At 41.7% G+C, this 15339-nt stretch overlaps 1 protein-coding gene across 50 annotated transcripts in view; it reads left to right on the top strand.

The window, feature by feature from the left end:
• Positions 1 to 15339, top strand: part of LDB3 (LIM domain binding 3) — a 144834-nt gene that overhangs the window by 74791 nt on the left and 54704 nt on the right. For 23 of the 50 annotated variants that reach the window (XM_083614702.1, XM_083614675.1, XM_083614677.1 and 20 more), the window contains exons 5-7: positions 6841 to 6863; positions 8816 to 9019; positions 14866 to 15057. In XM_083614702.1, coding sequence (XP_083470828.1) covers positions 8962 to 9019; positions 14866 to 15057 — 250 coding nt within the window. In that variant the 5' untranslated portion in view covers positions 6841 to 6863; positions 8816 to 8961. Of the gene's footprint in view, positions 1 to 1238; positions 1646 to 6840; positions 6864 to 8815; positions 9020 to 10074; positions 10090 to 14865; positions 15058 to 15339 lie in introns of all 50 variants that reach the window. The other 27 variants (XR_014548297.1, XM_083614672.1, XM_083614665.1 and 24 more) reach the window with 4 other exon arrangements.

Genomic DNA, 15339 nt, shown 5'->3' on the forward strand with positions numbered 1-15339 from the left:
GTGAAAACAGTGAGCACTTGCGTACTGTTGAAAAAGTCATTGTGCTACAGTATTGTGTGTTGTCATCGAATGTTCCCAGATCAAAGGTAATCAGTGGTGAAATTGGAGTGATGTGCTTCAGAATAGTTGCTTTGGATTCTAGGAGCCACTTGTTTGATCCCTGTCTATCAATACACTTTCTCCTTTGAATTCAAGTTTTGGTCCTGCCAGGAGAATGTTGGCGTTGTGTTGGCTTTTTCAAACATCTCAGTCTTTTCTCTTTATTCTGCATTTTGACCAAATTAGCAGGAAATCAATAATGGAAAGGATATCTGACAGCAGCCTAATTTCTTCCTGTTTAGTCGGGCGGGGGGGGGGTTAACATGAAGTGGAGATTCTTTGGCTGTACATGGCTATGTTCCACTTTTCCAAATGCAAAGTGTACAGAGAGATTGTCTATTAATAGAATCTTCTTTACAGCCTATTTTGCTAACCACATTGCACGACCTTTATTAGCATGAATTTCTGCCTCTGCTGGCAGTGGCCCTTAATTTTGAGACTAATCATATGTGGCATGATTGTTGAAATATTAGCCCTCCCATATCTACATAACAACATTGATATAGGTATGTGCATATGTTGTAGGTGTAGTTAGATGCCATCCGAAAAGCGAAATTTATCTAAGAACCGCATATCCTTTCTGTAAGAACAAATGGGCAGTTTAACCATGTATGGTAACTAATATCAGCAGTTGTTCAGATGAGAAGCTTTATTGACATGCATCTTGAATTGAGAAACATGCTGCTTTGGGAAGAGATGTGGTTAATATTTTCGCTTGACTAATGGCAAGGCTATGAAGGTTGCATACATCTATTCTGTTGCAAATGTCTGATATGTAGGGTTGCCAACCAGACAGCTCTTACTTGATGCATAATACTATGTGTTTCTGTCAAGCAATTGCTATTGGCATCTGAAAAACCAGAAATCTCCAAATTTCACCAGAATCTGTCCTAAAACCACCTGGCTTCACTTCGGATATGTAAGATTCTGTCCCTGACATGTTGGTTTCCAGAAGGAGAATATTATTTTTTTAAAGTCAGAGGTTGGCAACCTTGCAGATATGTGTAGAATTCCAGAGCTGTAGACTTTTTCTTTTTGCATGTGTTCTATGATTGCTTTTCTTTCTTTCTTTCTTTCTTTCTTTCTTTCTTTCTTTCTTTCTTTCTTTCTTTCTTTCGCCTGCATGTTTGCTTCTACAGGATACTGTTCTGGAAGTCAATGGCAACCGAGCAAGCGTCAATCCTCTAAGTAGCACATCGGCTGGGTCCATGAGTAGCATTTTAGCAAGCAATGGAGCATATTCAGGCTACCTCAGCAAACAAGAGATGAGCCTGTCACATAGTTCCTCCTTCTTAAAGACTGTCAACATTAGATCTTCAGTGTCTTCTCAGTCTGTGGCATCTGACCTTTCGCCAGCAAAAAGTGACCTAGGTTCCAAAACAAGCTCAGCGATCACAGATGGCAATAGCCCTAAACACCAGCTAAGCCCGGCAAGGCAATATAACAACCCCATTGGCCTTTACTCAGCAGAAACTCTAAGGGAAATGGCTGAGATGCATAAGTTAAGTCTCACACGAAGGGCTTCAGAAGGTGGACTTCTTAGATGGTATGTAAATGTAATAAACTTGTTTTCTGATCATGCATTCTAGATAGTTTGGTGAATGGACCAATTTCTATACACAGCTCATTGGAAGCATTCTGGGTAGTGAGTGTGCATTTGTCTTGAATCCATCATTAAACCTAGTACATAATAGCTCACCTTTCATAGTCCACCTAAACCAATAGTAGCCAGCCAGGTGCCTTTGAGAAGCTCACAAGCAGGGTATGATGGTTACAGAGATTCCTTTTTTGTCCTAAACATCTGGTAATGAGTGACATGACTACTACTGAAAACTAGCCAACTTTTCTAAATGATTTCCTGAAAAATAGATCCTTGAAGTCACTGTTCTTTAAATAACCATTGGGCTTTTGAATTACGATGTTGTTTGGCTTGTGCCTAGTGTCATACAACATAAAATGACTACGGTAGGTACTATAGGATCTATAGAGCATCTACAAAGTACAGAGAATTTAAATTCACTCTCCCCCTTGTCCATCACAGTGAACAACTTCCAATGGCATTAAATGGAGTTTGAGGAATAATTAGTAGGATCCTCTGATTTTTTTCCCAAATCTTGTGTCTCAAAACTCAGGCTTTTGCTCACTCAGATGTGTTTTCAAATCAGAAGAGAGTGAGGAGTCTGTGGGGAAATGATAGGGAAACTCAGTAGAAATTATTCAAGAAGCACCAGCATTTTAGAGGGGGTAAAATGAAGAGTAATCAATTGTTTCCATCTGGACAGAGCATCAGTTCGTTAATACTTTAATAGCCATAAATATCTAAGATAATCCTCTTTATATCTGGATTTCCATTCAACGGCACTTTTAATCCTAGGTGACACACAATTAGCAATCGAATCACAGTGACCTCTTTAGAACTGCTCTGGTATGAAATTGATGTCGCATCAGAAACTGGTCCATTTTCTTGCTGATTTAGTTAAACAAAAAGCTTTGACCTAAACTGGTTTTATTTCCTTAGTGTGAAAGGATTCACCATCAACCTTACTGTGGATTTCCAAAAGCATTAAAGAGCAGGTTTTTGCAGTTGGAGAGAGCAAGCGCTCAGGCACAGACCAGAAAAGAGTGGGTGTGTGCCAAGAAAGCACAGAGAAAAATCAGGGTGGATGAGCCCTAAGCTAGTATGTGTGTAGAGAGACAAATAAAAGAAAGAGATCGACCCATATTGCGCTTCCTCTTTAACAATCTCCATGAGTACGAACATGACGCCTAGCTCTTCATGAGCACATTCACATCCCTGATGCCTGTTGACAGTGATAGTCCATGTCTGGCATGAATATGCTCCCCGACAACTCCCACGTCATTATCAAATTTAATGTGTCCTCCTTTAATTCATCCCATAATAGAGGCTTGCCTTTAGGAGGGAGCACTGTTTCCATAGTTATAAAATTCCACCCATGTCACAGATTGACTCTGCCATTCAACACAAGTGTTTCTGTGCCAGGTCTGTGCAGCTGTGAAAGTGTAGCATTCAATGGTCATTCCATTTGTAGGCCTCTTTGGATGAGATCAATGGGGATGTGATGAGAAAATCTTGTTTAGTGGTCAGTGATCGGTATATTAGATTCTGTGGCAATACGAGCTCTACAGAAAGGCTCTTGTCCTGTTTTGGACCTGGCAGTGCTCATCTTTTGCATAAGCAAAAGTTGTCTTACGTTCTATTATTTTAAACTACTGCAAATGAATTCACAGACAGTCTATTGCTATACTGATGTCCATTACTTCCCCTCTCCCTTTCCCAGTCCACTGGGAAACCCAACAGGGGAGGTGGGGCCAACAAAGAGAGTGTTTCAAGCCCTCTTGTCACATGGCAAATCTCAGTGGAAAATATTTGGATGTCACAAAAGCTGACAATATACAAATGAAATGGAATGAGTGCACCAAATTGGCTGGAGGGGCAGGGGTAGAAAATGGACCTGCATGGAGGTCTCATTTTCAAACACAAGTTTGGGAACCAGTGCAAGACCTCAAGTTCATACACCTTTAAGAGTTGCATAGAATGGAACATTCCACCAGGTGTGGTGGTTCCTGACAAGCTTCTCTCTTCTTCATCTGTTAAAGATACAGGAGCCCTCTCAAGGTCTGGGCTGCCATCTTTGCTTCGCAGGGTTCATGACCAATTTCATTAGGCGATGTTAGATGTGGTCTGTCAGTTGTCCATTTTCATGACTGCTGGTATGTGAAGAGTTTGCGTTCTGCCTTTGATGTGTTTTGAAAGTTCAATCAGATACTGTGGAAGAGTTAGTTCCCCTCTTATTCAAGGGGTATATCACTAAAGGCTTATGCCGTACTTTAAAATGTTGTTTTACGTGCATGGGCATAGCTTAGAGGATTAGTATAGCCAACAGCATCCACTTCAGAAAATGATACTATTACACCGTGTTTCTCAGTAAGCAGATGCCCAGCTGTCCTGCACATTCCTAAAATGGATATAGAATCACTGATCTGCTTACTGACTACAACTTGTTCCTAATATATCTCAGTGAGTTTCTGTAACAGGCAGATATATTTGGATTAAAGCACAGTTTACTAAGCCAGTGGGAGAATATTCTTGAGTGAGAGAAACTGAAGGGCAGGAAACAAGATGGAGTGGGAAACTTTTAATTATCCTGATGTGAAAACCTGTATTGGCAGCCAGTGTTTTCCCCCTTCCTTTTCTCCCTCCCCCATTAAAACTTGGACAGCAAGCAGTGGAGTAAACAGTACATCTATGTATTCATACTATGCAACTTCGCCTTTCTTTTAAGAAATCTCCATGTCTGCCACCAGACCCCTGTTGTCCATTAAAGAGAAGTGTGCAAGACAATCACAGCAACCTGATCCCCTGGATCCACAGGAAAATCCCTTCCCTCATTAACTTTGTCAGCTACCAGAAGAATCGTGGATTGAGTCTTGCTAGCGGCAACTTGAACGGCTTGCTAAGAAGACTCCCTTCTCTGATAAATTAAAAACATAAACCTGAGTTTCTTCCTCAACCAGATCTGGGCCTTTTAAAGGGGGCGGGGAGTAACAAAAATAAATCTAGGAACAGTGCTCCAGCCTGGTTCCCCTCTCAGGACAGCGGGAACAGCCTTCCATTACACCCTGCCAAGATTAGCTCCCAAAGCGGCTTACAATTCATATTCACGCAAGGTCTAACAGGGATCTGTGGGGCATATCTGGCAGACTGCTTGATCCTTGAAAATTGATGAGATGGTCAAGGTTCTAGGTTGTTCCTTGCAGAATAAGTTTCAGATCGACTCAAGGGCCTGGCTGAAGGACGGTGCCAGTCCACAAGTGCTTCTCCTCCCAAATTGCACTTGAGGCGACATCATTATTATCTGTGCACCTGCATTTTCTTTAAGTGTGCAGTTAAAATGTGGCAGGAGTAAGTGGAACAAAAACATTGTTGCAAAAACACCTGTGTCTCATAAGTGCATTTGTCAAAGAGCTGGAATTAGCTGCAGCTCCCTACTGAGCATAAATGCAGTGGAAAGACCCATTTGCTGCTATGTAATGTGTGAAATGGTCCTAAGAACTGAGCTGCATAAAACATTAATAAGACAACATTCATTCCTGGAGCTAACCCAATGTTGGCCTACATCAGTGGATAGCAGGTGACATATTAATCCTATCAGTCACCAGAATCTCTTGAGTTGGTCACCAAGCTTCCAACTGTAGGTATTCATTGGATTCTTTGGAACCATTGTAATCTGGCTTCCAGCCTGGTTTTGCAACTGAAGCTGACTTGGTCACCCTGGTGGACCTACACTATGAGATGCTCAGAGGGAGTGCTGTCCTGTTGCATCTCCTGGACCTCCCAGCAGTGTCTGATACAATCAGCCATGGCATCCTTCCTAAGCTGTTTGGTGGGGATAGGTTTGTGGAACGCTGTTCTTCAGTGGTTCCATTCATTCATGGAGAGGCTCTCCCAGAAAGTGATGTTGGGAGACTGCTGTTTCATCTCATAGCCTTTGACCTGTGGAGTGCCCCAGAGTTCCATCTTGTTTTCCATACTTTCAACCCCTATATGAAACTAATGGGATGTCATCTAGAAATTTGAGCGGAGGGGTCGTCAATGTGTGGGTGACACACAACTCTTGCCATAATCTAATACCAGTGTGGCAATAAAAGTGATAGGTCAGTGTTCAGAAATGGGTGGCTAAACAAGCTAAAGCTTAATCCAGATAAGACGTTATGTTGGTTAGGAATTCTTGCAATTTGGGAGAGTTTGATGCAGATGGAGTTGCACTGACCCTGAAGGAGCATGCATACACACACACACACACACACACACACACACACATACACAGCTAGGAGGATCTCTTGGATCCAACACTTTCTCTTGATTCCCTAGTTACCAGGAGTGCCTAGTGTCTTCCCACCACAGTGGAGATTGCAAGTGTAACTGCTATAATTTTTCCCATAGGTCCTATGAGGTCAATAGAAACCATTCATTTATATAGGAGAAAGAAAACAAGGTGCATTCTGGAATCCCTGTGGACAGGTTTTGCCCCCTCTCAACTGTGTTCCAGACCAAAACGCATTTACTTTAACCTGCAAAGCTCAGTGGGAGTCACTGAGAACTGAATTGGCCTCTCGCTTCAGAGCTTTGTCATGATTTCCATGGTGGTGGTGTGACAGAACCCTGGGAAGGAGGGTTTATGACATGTGCATCTTCTTGATATTTGCTTTGGATGTTCTTGGTCAAGCAAGATGTCAATACACTAGCAGTAGAAAAGGTTGAGAAAGAATGGTGCTTGATCCCAGAGTGCTTAGCACTGTGGAGGTGAGGCATTATCTCTTTGATGCATCTGCGTAGTATCTACTGTGTTCACATGGGTTGCTGTTGTTATCTAATTGTCACTTTCCAAAGCGACTTTCAAAAGTTTGCTTTCTTGCCCTTGCATGCCAAGCAGTATGCCAAGCAATGTTACAGTAATAAAAACTTGGTGTTCATGTTCAGGCAAAATGTCACAGTACCTCCATAAATCCTGGTGGATAAACTGTAATCCTTACATTTTCCCTCTGTTAATCACATTGGGAGGTTTGGGACATAACAGCTGCTTTCTGTTCCTATTTGTAGAGGAATTTGCAAAAGCCTTATAAAGCCTGGTTAATACTTACTAGCCTCATGCTCTTTTTATTTTATTTTAAATCTGTTGGTCTGATTTCCCCTCCTTTTGTCTTTCTCTTCCCTCCCAGGTCATAGCGAACACTGCTGCCAAGTTAGTATTAAACAGTGTGCCAGTGTTACATGTTTGACTATGTCCCCACTTCCTGGGGTAGCATGAACCTGTTTGTTCCTGCTGTGTGCGTGTGCTTGCAAGTGGGATGCACATTACAAGAGCTCAGTGGTGTGGAAGGCATAAAATGGCACTAGTGTGTTCTACTGGTAGTTCCGTTCTAGGAATATTCCGCCTCCTTACATAGTATTATGGTGCCACTGCAAATGCATTACTTTGTCTGGAATGGCTTTATTTATTTATTTTGCATCCACTCAAAAGGTTTGCCACAAGACCTCTCTGTTCCTGTTGTGGCTCCCAGAGGATCTTCATGTACTGGCCACAAAGTCTGATAACTAGTATAGAGTAGGAGTGAGTGGATGGCAGTGGCTTTTCCTTTTCTGGGAGCATGGCATGGCTAGGCTGGAAGGCTTACTAGCTACAGATGCCTGTGGTGGCTGTTGAAACCAGTGTGTGGAGGCTTCTTGCCGTGAAATACTTTGCTAAGAGGTTCAAACCATTTGAAGTCAAATGTTACTATAAATGTACATTTTAGTTTGTGACGCATGTTAGTTAATGTGTTCATGTCATGGCAGGTTTCTGTTCCCTCGAAGTATCTGTGCATGTACTGTGTTGTTTGAATCCTGGTATCTGTTTTATAACTGTCCCTCCGTAGTTCATCAAAATACATTCCCCAAAGGCTCCCACCCCTTTGATAGCTCTGAGGGAGATAAACATCCCACAGGTCAGGCGCCGTTTCTCCTGTCAAACTGCTGCCGCGACAGGAACATCTACATCAGTCGAGTATTGTTCTGCTTCAGAGCTTTTAAAAAGACAGTCTTGTCCCTCTTGCAATCCAGCAGTTACGTACAACTGGTTTTGTATTAACTATTTCTGCATGGCAGACTTTCAACAAAGGTATCTTATAAAATATCATTTTATCATTTGAGAAATAAAGAAAGGGGGGGGGGAGCTTCTGATACCATGACCTAGCAAGAGTTGCATCAATAGCCTGTTAAGGCTGTAATCCTATGTATGTTTACCAGGGAGCAAACCCACATTGATTCTATTTCTGAGTCAACTTCAATAGGACTGGGCTTCAGGAACAATAACAAATTGGGAGATTTTCTGTCCCTAACTTGACATTCATGCCCCCAGAAGCAGTGGTGTGGGTTTTCTAGGAAATTATTGAAAAAATTCCATATGGCCATATGCATCAGAAAGAAAATCTGATATCTGATGCCCCTAGAGCAGGAGTGAGTGAGTAACCTCAAGCCCAAGGACGGCTCTCTCTGCCTCTCTGCCTGACCTTTGGGCCTCACCCCCAGGCTGCGTCATAGGATGTGTCCATTTCAAGGACACATTCCAGCCGCCTTGAGTGCTTTTGTCAGGCTGAAATGTGTCCTTGGCCTGTGATAATCCCCCTGGCTTGCCAGAGTGAAGGTGTGAGAGACAGAGATGTGTGTATAAACCACTGACTTTTATGTGGCCACTGTACAAGGGACAGCCCCAGCAAGCATGGCCAGTGGGAAGGGATCATGGGAGTTGCAGCTCAGCCACATCTGGATGGCCAGATATTCCCTACACTTGTATTATAGAGGCTTTTCCCAACAGCTGTCACAGTGCCAGTGGGTGCCCTATCTGAGGGAAGAAAGATACTTTCTCAGAATTAAAACATTGTGCTTTTAATGGTGGGATATTGTAGCATTTCTTCCACAAAAGCAGGAGCTATCGACAGGTCATCCATTCTCTGGAATAGCTGCAAGTCCTGCCCTTTTTTGCCGTGGTATTTCAAGTCCATTCTGTCCAATCAAAAGCTTTCTCTACTTGTGCAAGATGTCCTTGAATGCTCCTCTGTGCACGCACCTCCTTCCCTCCCTTTCCACCACCGCTTCCTTGCCCCTTTTCTTCTTTCTTTCCTCACTTTCTGTAACCTCACTCTTCCCCCATCCCAGCACAGAGTACGTGGAGCGCTTCAACCCCAACGTCCTGAAGGATTCTGCTCTGTCTACGCACAAACCCATTGAGGTGAAAGGGCCTGGTGGCAAGGCCACCATCATTCACGCCCAGTATAACACCCCAATAAGCATGTATTCTCAAGATGCTATCATGGATGCCATTGCAGGCCAGGCCCAGGCGCAAGGTGGTGAACTTGCTGGGTAAGAGAACTTCCTTTGTGTGCCCCGGTTCCTCCCTGCATGCTACACTGCCCTCTCTTTCATTTTGAGCAGTCTGCTAATGCCATGATGTGGAATAAAGTGCTGGAGACAACAGGATCTGGGAAACTGGGAGGAAGGATTGGTTTGACATGATAAATCTAGAATTTCTGTTTTATTTGTCCATCATATTTTCATATCCCCCTTTCCCCAAAGCTATAGGGTTTACTTTTTTGCTTTTTCACTTTGAAAGATAAAGAAATCTAATATTTTATCAGATACACCTAAAACCCAACCAATTACAAGGGCAGAGCTGTGTGCAGGTCTGTCCCGAAATCCCTTTAAAGCGGTGTGATGGTGTTCTGAGACTAGAAGAAAACTTGCTTTAAAAAGTGGGACAACAGTGGTTTTAAAAAATGCCTAGGGTGGGAAAGCAAGGGTGTGGGGAAGAATTCAGCTTCCTCCATCCACCTCCCCTTGCTGCACTTCAGAACATCTCCCAAATATTGGGTGATGGGTGTTAAAAAGAAGAATAAAGAACAAAGTCAGGTCAAGAGTGTTGCGCCAATATTACTCTCTCTGTTGTGCCAATATTACTCTCTCTCTCGCAGTACATTTTTAACAAATGAAATCATGGGTGCTTTTTCAAGACTGTTGATATTTGCCTGTGTCGATTAGGAGTTAACTCTCAGTTGTGCAATTCCAGTATCCTGATGGAAATTATATGTGTATGGCCTTCTTATAATGCATATATATATCTTTGTGTGCAGATTGCAAAATTTTGAATGCATTCAAAGTTACAGAACAGCAACGTTGCTACCCTAGGTTTAACAACTTTAGCAAGCTTCTTCCAACTGCTGATGTATTAATTTACTCCTTTGCACTCCTTGTATTGATAATGGTTTCTTCTCTTTCTTTCCCCCCTTTTATACATTCCTTGTGGGTTTTCGTTAATTTCTCATACTAATGTTGCTCTGTTGTGTACATCCCAACTCTCCATTATGATGGACCCCAAACACTCAATACTCTTTGTTGGGTTTTGATCCTATGACTCACAGTGAATCTCCACTGGCGTAAGTAGATTTATATTTCCAACTCTATAGAACCAAAGAAGTGCAGAGTAGAAATTAATCTTCCTGTTATGTATGGCCCACTTCTTTCCAATTTTATAGATTTTAAAAACATTTAGTATGCATTGGTGCTAAATTAAGACATATAAGGCAGACTCACGAATGTTAAAAATACTTTCATAGCGGAGAATTTTACTGGCCTAGTTCAGATATTTACCAAGTCCACAACTTCCTTTCAGTGGTAGGGGGAGCACCACATGAACTCCCAGTCATGCTGATCCCCTATTTGAATCACCTCTACTCTTTTGTTGGGGAACGCCATATGTGAACAGGCATCTGCACAGTTAGATGCTCCCATTTAGCACTCACATCATTGGGACACAATCTGCATGGGGAAGGGGAGCAGGGGTCTTGCTAGGACTTCAAACCAATTTGCATGAAATCTGCATATGCTGGTTTATATGTATAGGAGCCCCTGGGCATATTAAAGTGGTGCGTGGCTGGAGTCTTACCCAGCTGTCCTGTTAGCAGAGTTTACAAAGTGTGTTCTTTTAAAAAGGGAAGAAGGGACAGGGGATCTAGGGCCCAACATAAAATGCTGGGAGCTCTGGCCCCCTTGGCTACCCCTTTGCAATGTTCATGGAGATATGGGAGTCTGGTGTCTCCTGTGAGAAATCAGGTAGGGTCTGAAGTGAGCCAGTATTTTGCTGATGGCAGTTCAGTGGGATCTTCCAAACAGCTGATCACACAAAATTAAACAGTCAATTCAGCATATCTTTTCTTACAGTAGAATGTTGCTCAAGAAGGAGCCATTGTTTAGGGTTGCAACAATGAGCTTATCCTCTCCTTGGGTTTAAAGGCTCCTCACACCTCCTTTCGCATGGTTATGAGCAGGAATTAAAAATCTTTGGCTTCCATTTCTTTACTAACTGCAGCTTGCCATGCCATCCAAACCCACTGGACCCCTAACCATAGGTAAAGGAAAGAAGTCAACTTCAAATTATGGTTTGTGAAGCTGACTTGTTTCTCTAACCATAGTTAAGATTAACCACAGTTTAGGGTTTAGACAACACACTAAATTATGGTTAATCTAAAATGGAAGCAGAAGTTTCTGATCGCTGAATGGCTGTGCTGGAGGAGGGGAAGCATGTGAGCCCAGGCACAGGCTAGTCTCGTTATTGTAACACCACTACACTAAATACAGCCACCATGTCCTCCAGAAAATTCCAGATAGGTCACGGTATAATAGCACCAAACATATGAAAATAGAAGACACACTTCTGCATTGTGGTTAAATCTCATTAAAGGGGTTTGCCTATGAATTGTAAGGATTTCGGCTTTAGAGTGATTTACATATGCAGTAGAAGTATGTGGTGCAGGTCTTTCTGGGTGGTGCCACTTTAGACTGCACATGGGGATTACATGTTACAATGTTCTGCTGGTAAAACTCCCCCCCCCCCAAAAAAAAGACAGAGGTTTGAGCTAGTCTTACCTTTACCATGCTAATTTCAGTCTGAAGTGGTACAGTCCTTAGAAAACTGTTCCACATGTGGATTCTACAACACATGTGTACTGGTTTTCTGTGGGAAAGACCCTAATACGTAAATTAAGAAGTATAAAGTTACTGACTCCCCCACCACCCAGAAAATAAGCAAAAAAGTAATCACACAGACTGAAAATGCAGAAAGACAGATTCTGAGTTTGGGGAATGGATTTTGCTCCAGTGAACAAATACAAGACTCTGAAAGGTGTCAGAAAGGGAAATAATTGATTTTATTGCTTCATCAGAATGTATATGCCCATTATAACATTTTCCCTGTTACCTCAAACACCAAACCACTCTTTAAAAGCACACACTCCATAGACACATGTTGTGTCCTATGTTTTGGACACACGGTTTTCATATTTTTTATTTTATTATTTTTATCTGAAATATTTTTACACTGCCTTTCTGGGCAAAAAGCCCTCCCAAGGCAGCATGCGTAAATTCATAAAATTGGGGGACACATTTTTAATAATGTAATATACATAAAGTTATTTTTTTCTTTATATACTTTTAGTATACGGTTCCATACTAGAGCTGGGCTCTGTTCACAATGTTTCTATGTGTTTTGGGGGTTTGGTTTTTTGTTTTTGTTTTTAAACTAAGAGCCCTCTGAATGTGCTTCGTTCAGTGCTGCACAGCTCTTGTTGTTGCTCCTTTTCACTTTTTAAGCTTCCTAATTTTTCACCTGCAGAACATTAGTTTCTCCCAGTAGATGTTATACTGTGCTTTATATGTGAATGCATTTCGGTTTCACCCTTCTAAGTCCACAGACAGGCTTGCAGGCTTGCTTGGGCAAAGCTCTGTGCATGTCAGATGAGAGATTATGTTGACTATTCTCAAATTCACTTGGATTCTAATGCACATAGCATTTTTCTGGTTCATATCAGCTACATTTTTTTAAATGGAGTGAGCCAGTTCTTTGCAGGTGTCTCTTGGATTTAATCCTCGGCACAGATTTTTTAAATGCATCTTAATCCTGTCTTCCTATCTTCCATCAAAACTCAAAAGTGGTCTACATGAGGTTCCAGGAAGTCCTGCCTGTATACAGGAGTTACTTATAACTTTGGTGGGGAGGAGTAAGACGGTTGTATTTATATTGTTCACGATCATAAGTTTGGGGTTTTCTTCCCCTAACCTTCTGTTTAATTCATAATACACCAAGACAAGATAATTTTGCCTTTTCTTTTTTCATGCATATTCCAATGAATTTTCTTACCATTAACTTTTATCATTCCATTTCTGCCCCTGTACACACATACTTGAGAGTAATTCATGGTGAACTCAGTAACAGGGCTTACTTCTGAGTAGGTATGCATTGGATTATACTGCAAAAATCCTAAACAGTTTTCAGATATACTTTGAATGAACCTGATAACAAGATACATTCTACAGTTCCTTGGATTTCTGTCATTGTGACGTGTCGTGATTTCAGTTATTCAGCTGTCCAGTTTAATACAAATCATAAAAGTTCAATGACACAATTAACCCGAGGAGCCAAATTCCGAAAACCTTTCTTGGGTTTTGTTCTGTCTTTGAACATTGGGGTCAGCAGCAACAAAGGAAAGTATTTCTTCATAAAAAACATAAGAAGAATATTCACTATCACAAGGTGAAGGCTGTTGGAGTTTGGCAGCTTTGAAAAGGGGATTAGATAAATTAACGGAGCAGAGGTCTATTGGCCATGCAACCTAAATCAAGTCTTCAGTGTTCAGAGCCGGTGTGCTGTGTAATTGTTAGATAACTGGGAACAAACACCATGGGGAAAAACACTGCATTCATGATCTGCTTGTGAGCTTCCAGGGGCATCTGTCTGGCTGTTGTTGGGAATCAAAATGCTAGGCCTGATGAACTTTGGTTAGATTCAGCAAGGCTTTAGCAGCTGATCTACTCCACAGATTGTAAGCAGGAGACTGGGATCAAATGGATTCCCATTCCAAGAGGTTTGCATTGGTGATATATTTCATTGTGATGCCTGCGGGGGTTTTTAATGTATGACTATTTTTTATGATATAAATTGAAGAGTGTCCATCTCTGTTAATTGAAGCTATCCACCTGAAAGCAAAAATAAAATAAAATAAAATAAATAAGTTCCTTGATGACCCATTACATGCCCAATACAATGCTACTAGTGATAAGGGAAGTGAATTTAATTCCATGATTATGTATGCACATAATTTTGTTTAGTGAGCTGCCTCTGATCAGCATTGATATCCTTATAATATGAGTAAATATTCCTCAAATGGCACTCACCAGTTGCCATCTTTCAACAATATTCAAAACATGGTGCTATGGTGTCGTTGAAGGCAGATATACCAGCATAAAAGTTTGAGCATTTATCTATCTATCTATCTATCTATCTATCTTATAGGCTTATTTTTTAAAAAACCTGTTAACATAGATGTGAATAAGATAGTGGGATAAAGGCCAAACAATGTATGTTTTCAATATGCCTACATATAGGATATAACAGGTTTCCTCAACCTCGGCCCTCCAGATGTTTTGAGACTACAATTCCCATCATCCCTGACCACTGGTCCTGCTAGCTAGGGATCAGGGGAGTTGTAGGCCCAAAACATCTGAAGGGCCTGGGATATAATAACAGTTCTACAGCAAAATGATAATAGAGGAAAGTGGAACCTAGATAATGTAATAGATCTGTTACTCTGAAAATCCATCATGGTGTAAGAAGAAGAAAAACTGCTCCCTGTAGTTCTTTGTAAAGAGTTTATCTGAACTGATTATCGAAGTATTTTGGACAATTGCAGCCATTTGGATAAACGAGTTGAAATATTTTAGCCTGTTGGTAGATTTATTTGATAGTTTGAAATAGGTCCACATGCTGATCATTCTTAACTAGAAGATGGGCAAAGTTGTATAGATATATAGATATAGATATATGGATGATTATGGGTTGGATACAGACAACTGTTGGTTGCGCTTAGCTCCCATTGTAACCAAAATGAAAAAGTTTATCATGACTAATCTCAGTACCACTGATTTCAATGGGACTTAGTCTGGCTCCATTCCATCGCCACCAGAACCACAAACACCCTTTAGACAACAAATGCAAGTCAGAATTGTTAGTCTCCTTACATTTGCTGGCCAACATTTACATTTATCACAAGTGCATCATCTCACTGAACTGTGGTTAAGTGGAAACTGGGGATCTGAAGGCAAGCAGCAGGAAGGGTGTTGGGGAGGGGAGGACAAAATCAGCATTGGCCATTTTACAGTGCACCTCTTTCTGCGTTGCAGTAGCCTCCCTGTTAAAGATCCTCATGTAGACAGTGCTTCTCCAGTGTATCAGGCTGTGCTTAAAACTCAGAACAAGCCTGAAGATGAGCTTGATGATTGGAGTCGCCGTTCTTCCCACTTGCAGTCCAGGTCCTTCCGCATCCTGGCTCAGATGACAGGAACTGAGTACAGTAAGTCAGGCTGGGAAGACCCAGTTCACGTCTTTGATGGAATTCTTTGTTTTCCCTCTGTATACCAACTGCCAGTAGTCATAAGGTAATATGAGAGGAGGAGTTCTGTGCTTAAGCGGGGAAACCATTTTAATTCCCTCTCGATGCCACTGGCATCACATTCCAGCATTACAGTGTTGTGCCAGAGGCATCATGGGGGAGAATTAAGATGGCGGCGGCAGCAACAGCAGTTGCCTAGCCCAACACTCCTCTCAACCCTGGTTCCTAAAAACATTTTTAAGG

This window comes from Podarcis filfolensis, assembly GCF_964270895.1.
Source record: "Podarcis filfolensis genome assembly, chromosome: 5".
NCBI lineage: Eukaryota > Metazoa > Chordata > Lepidosauria > Squamata > Lacertidae > Podarcis > Podarcis filfolensis.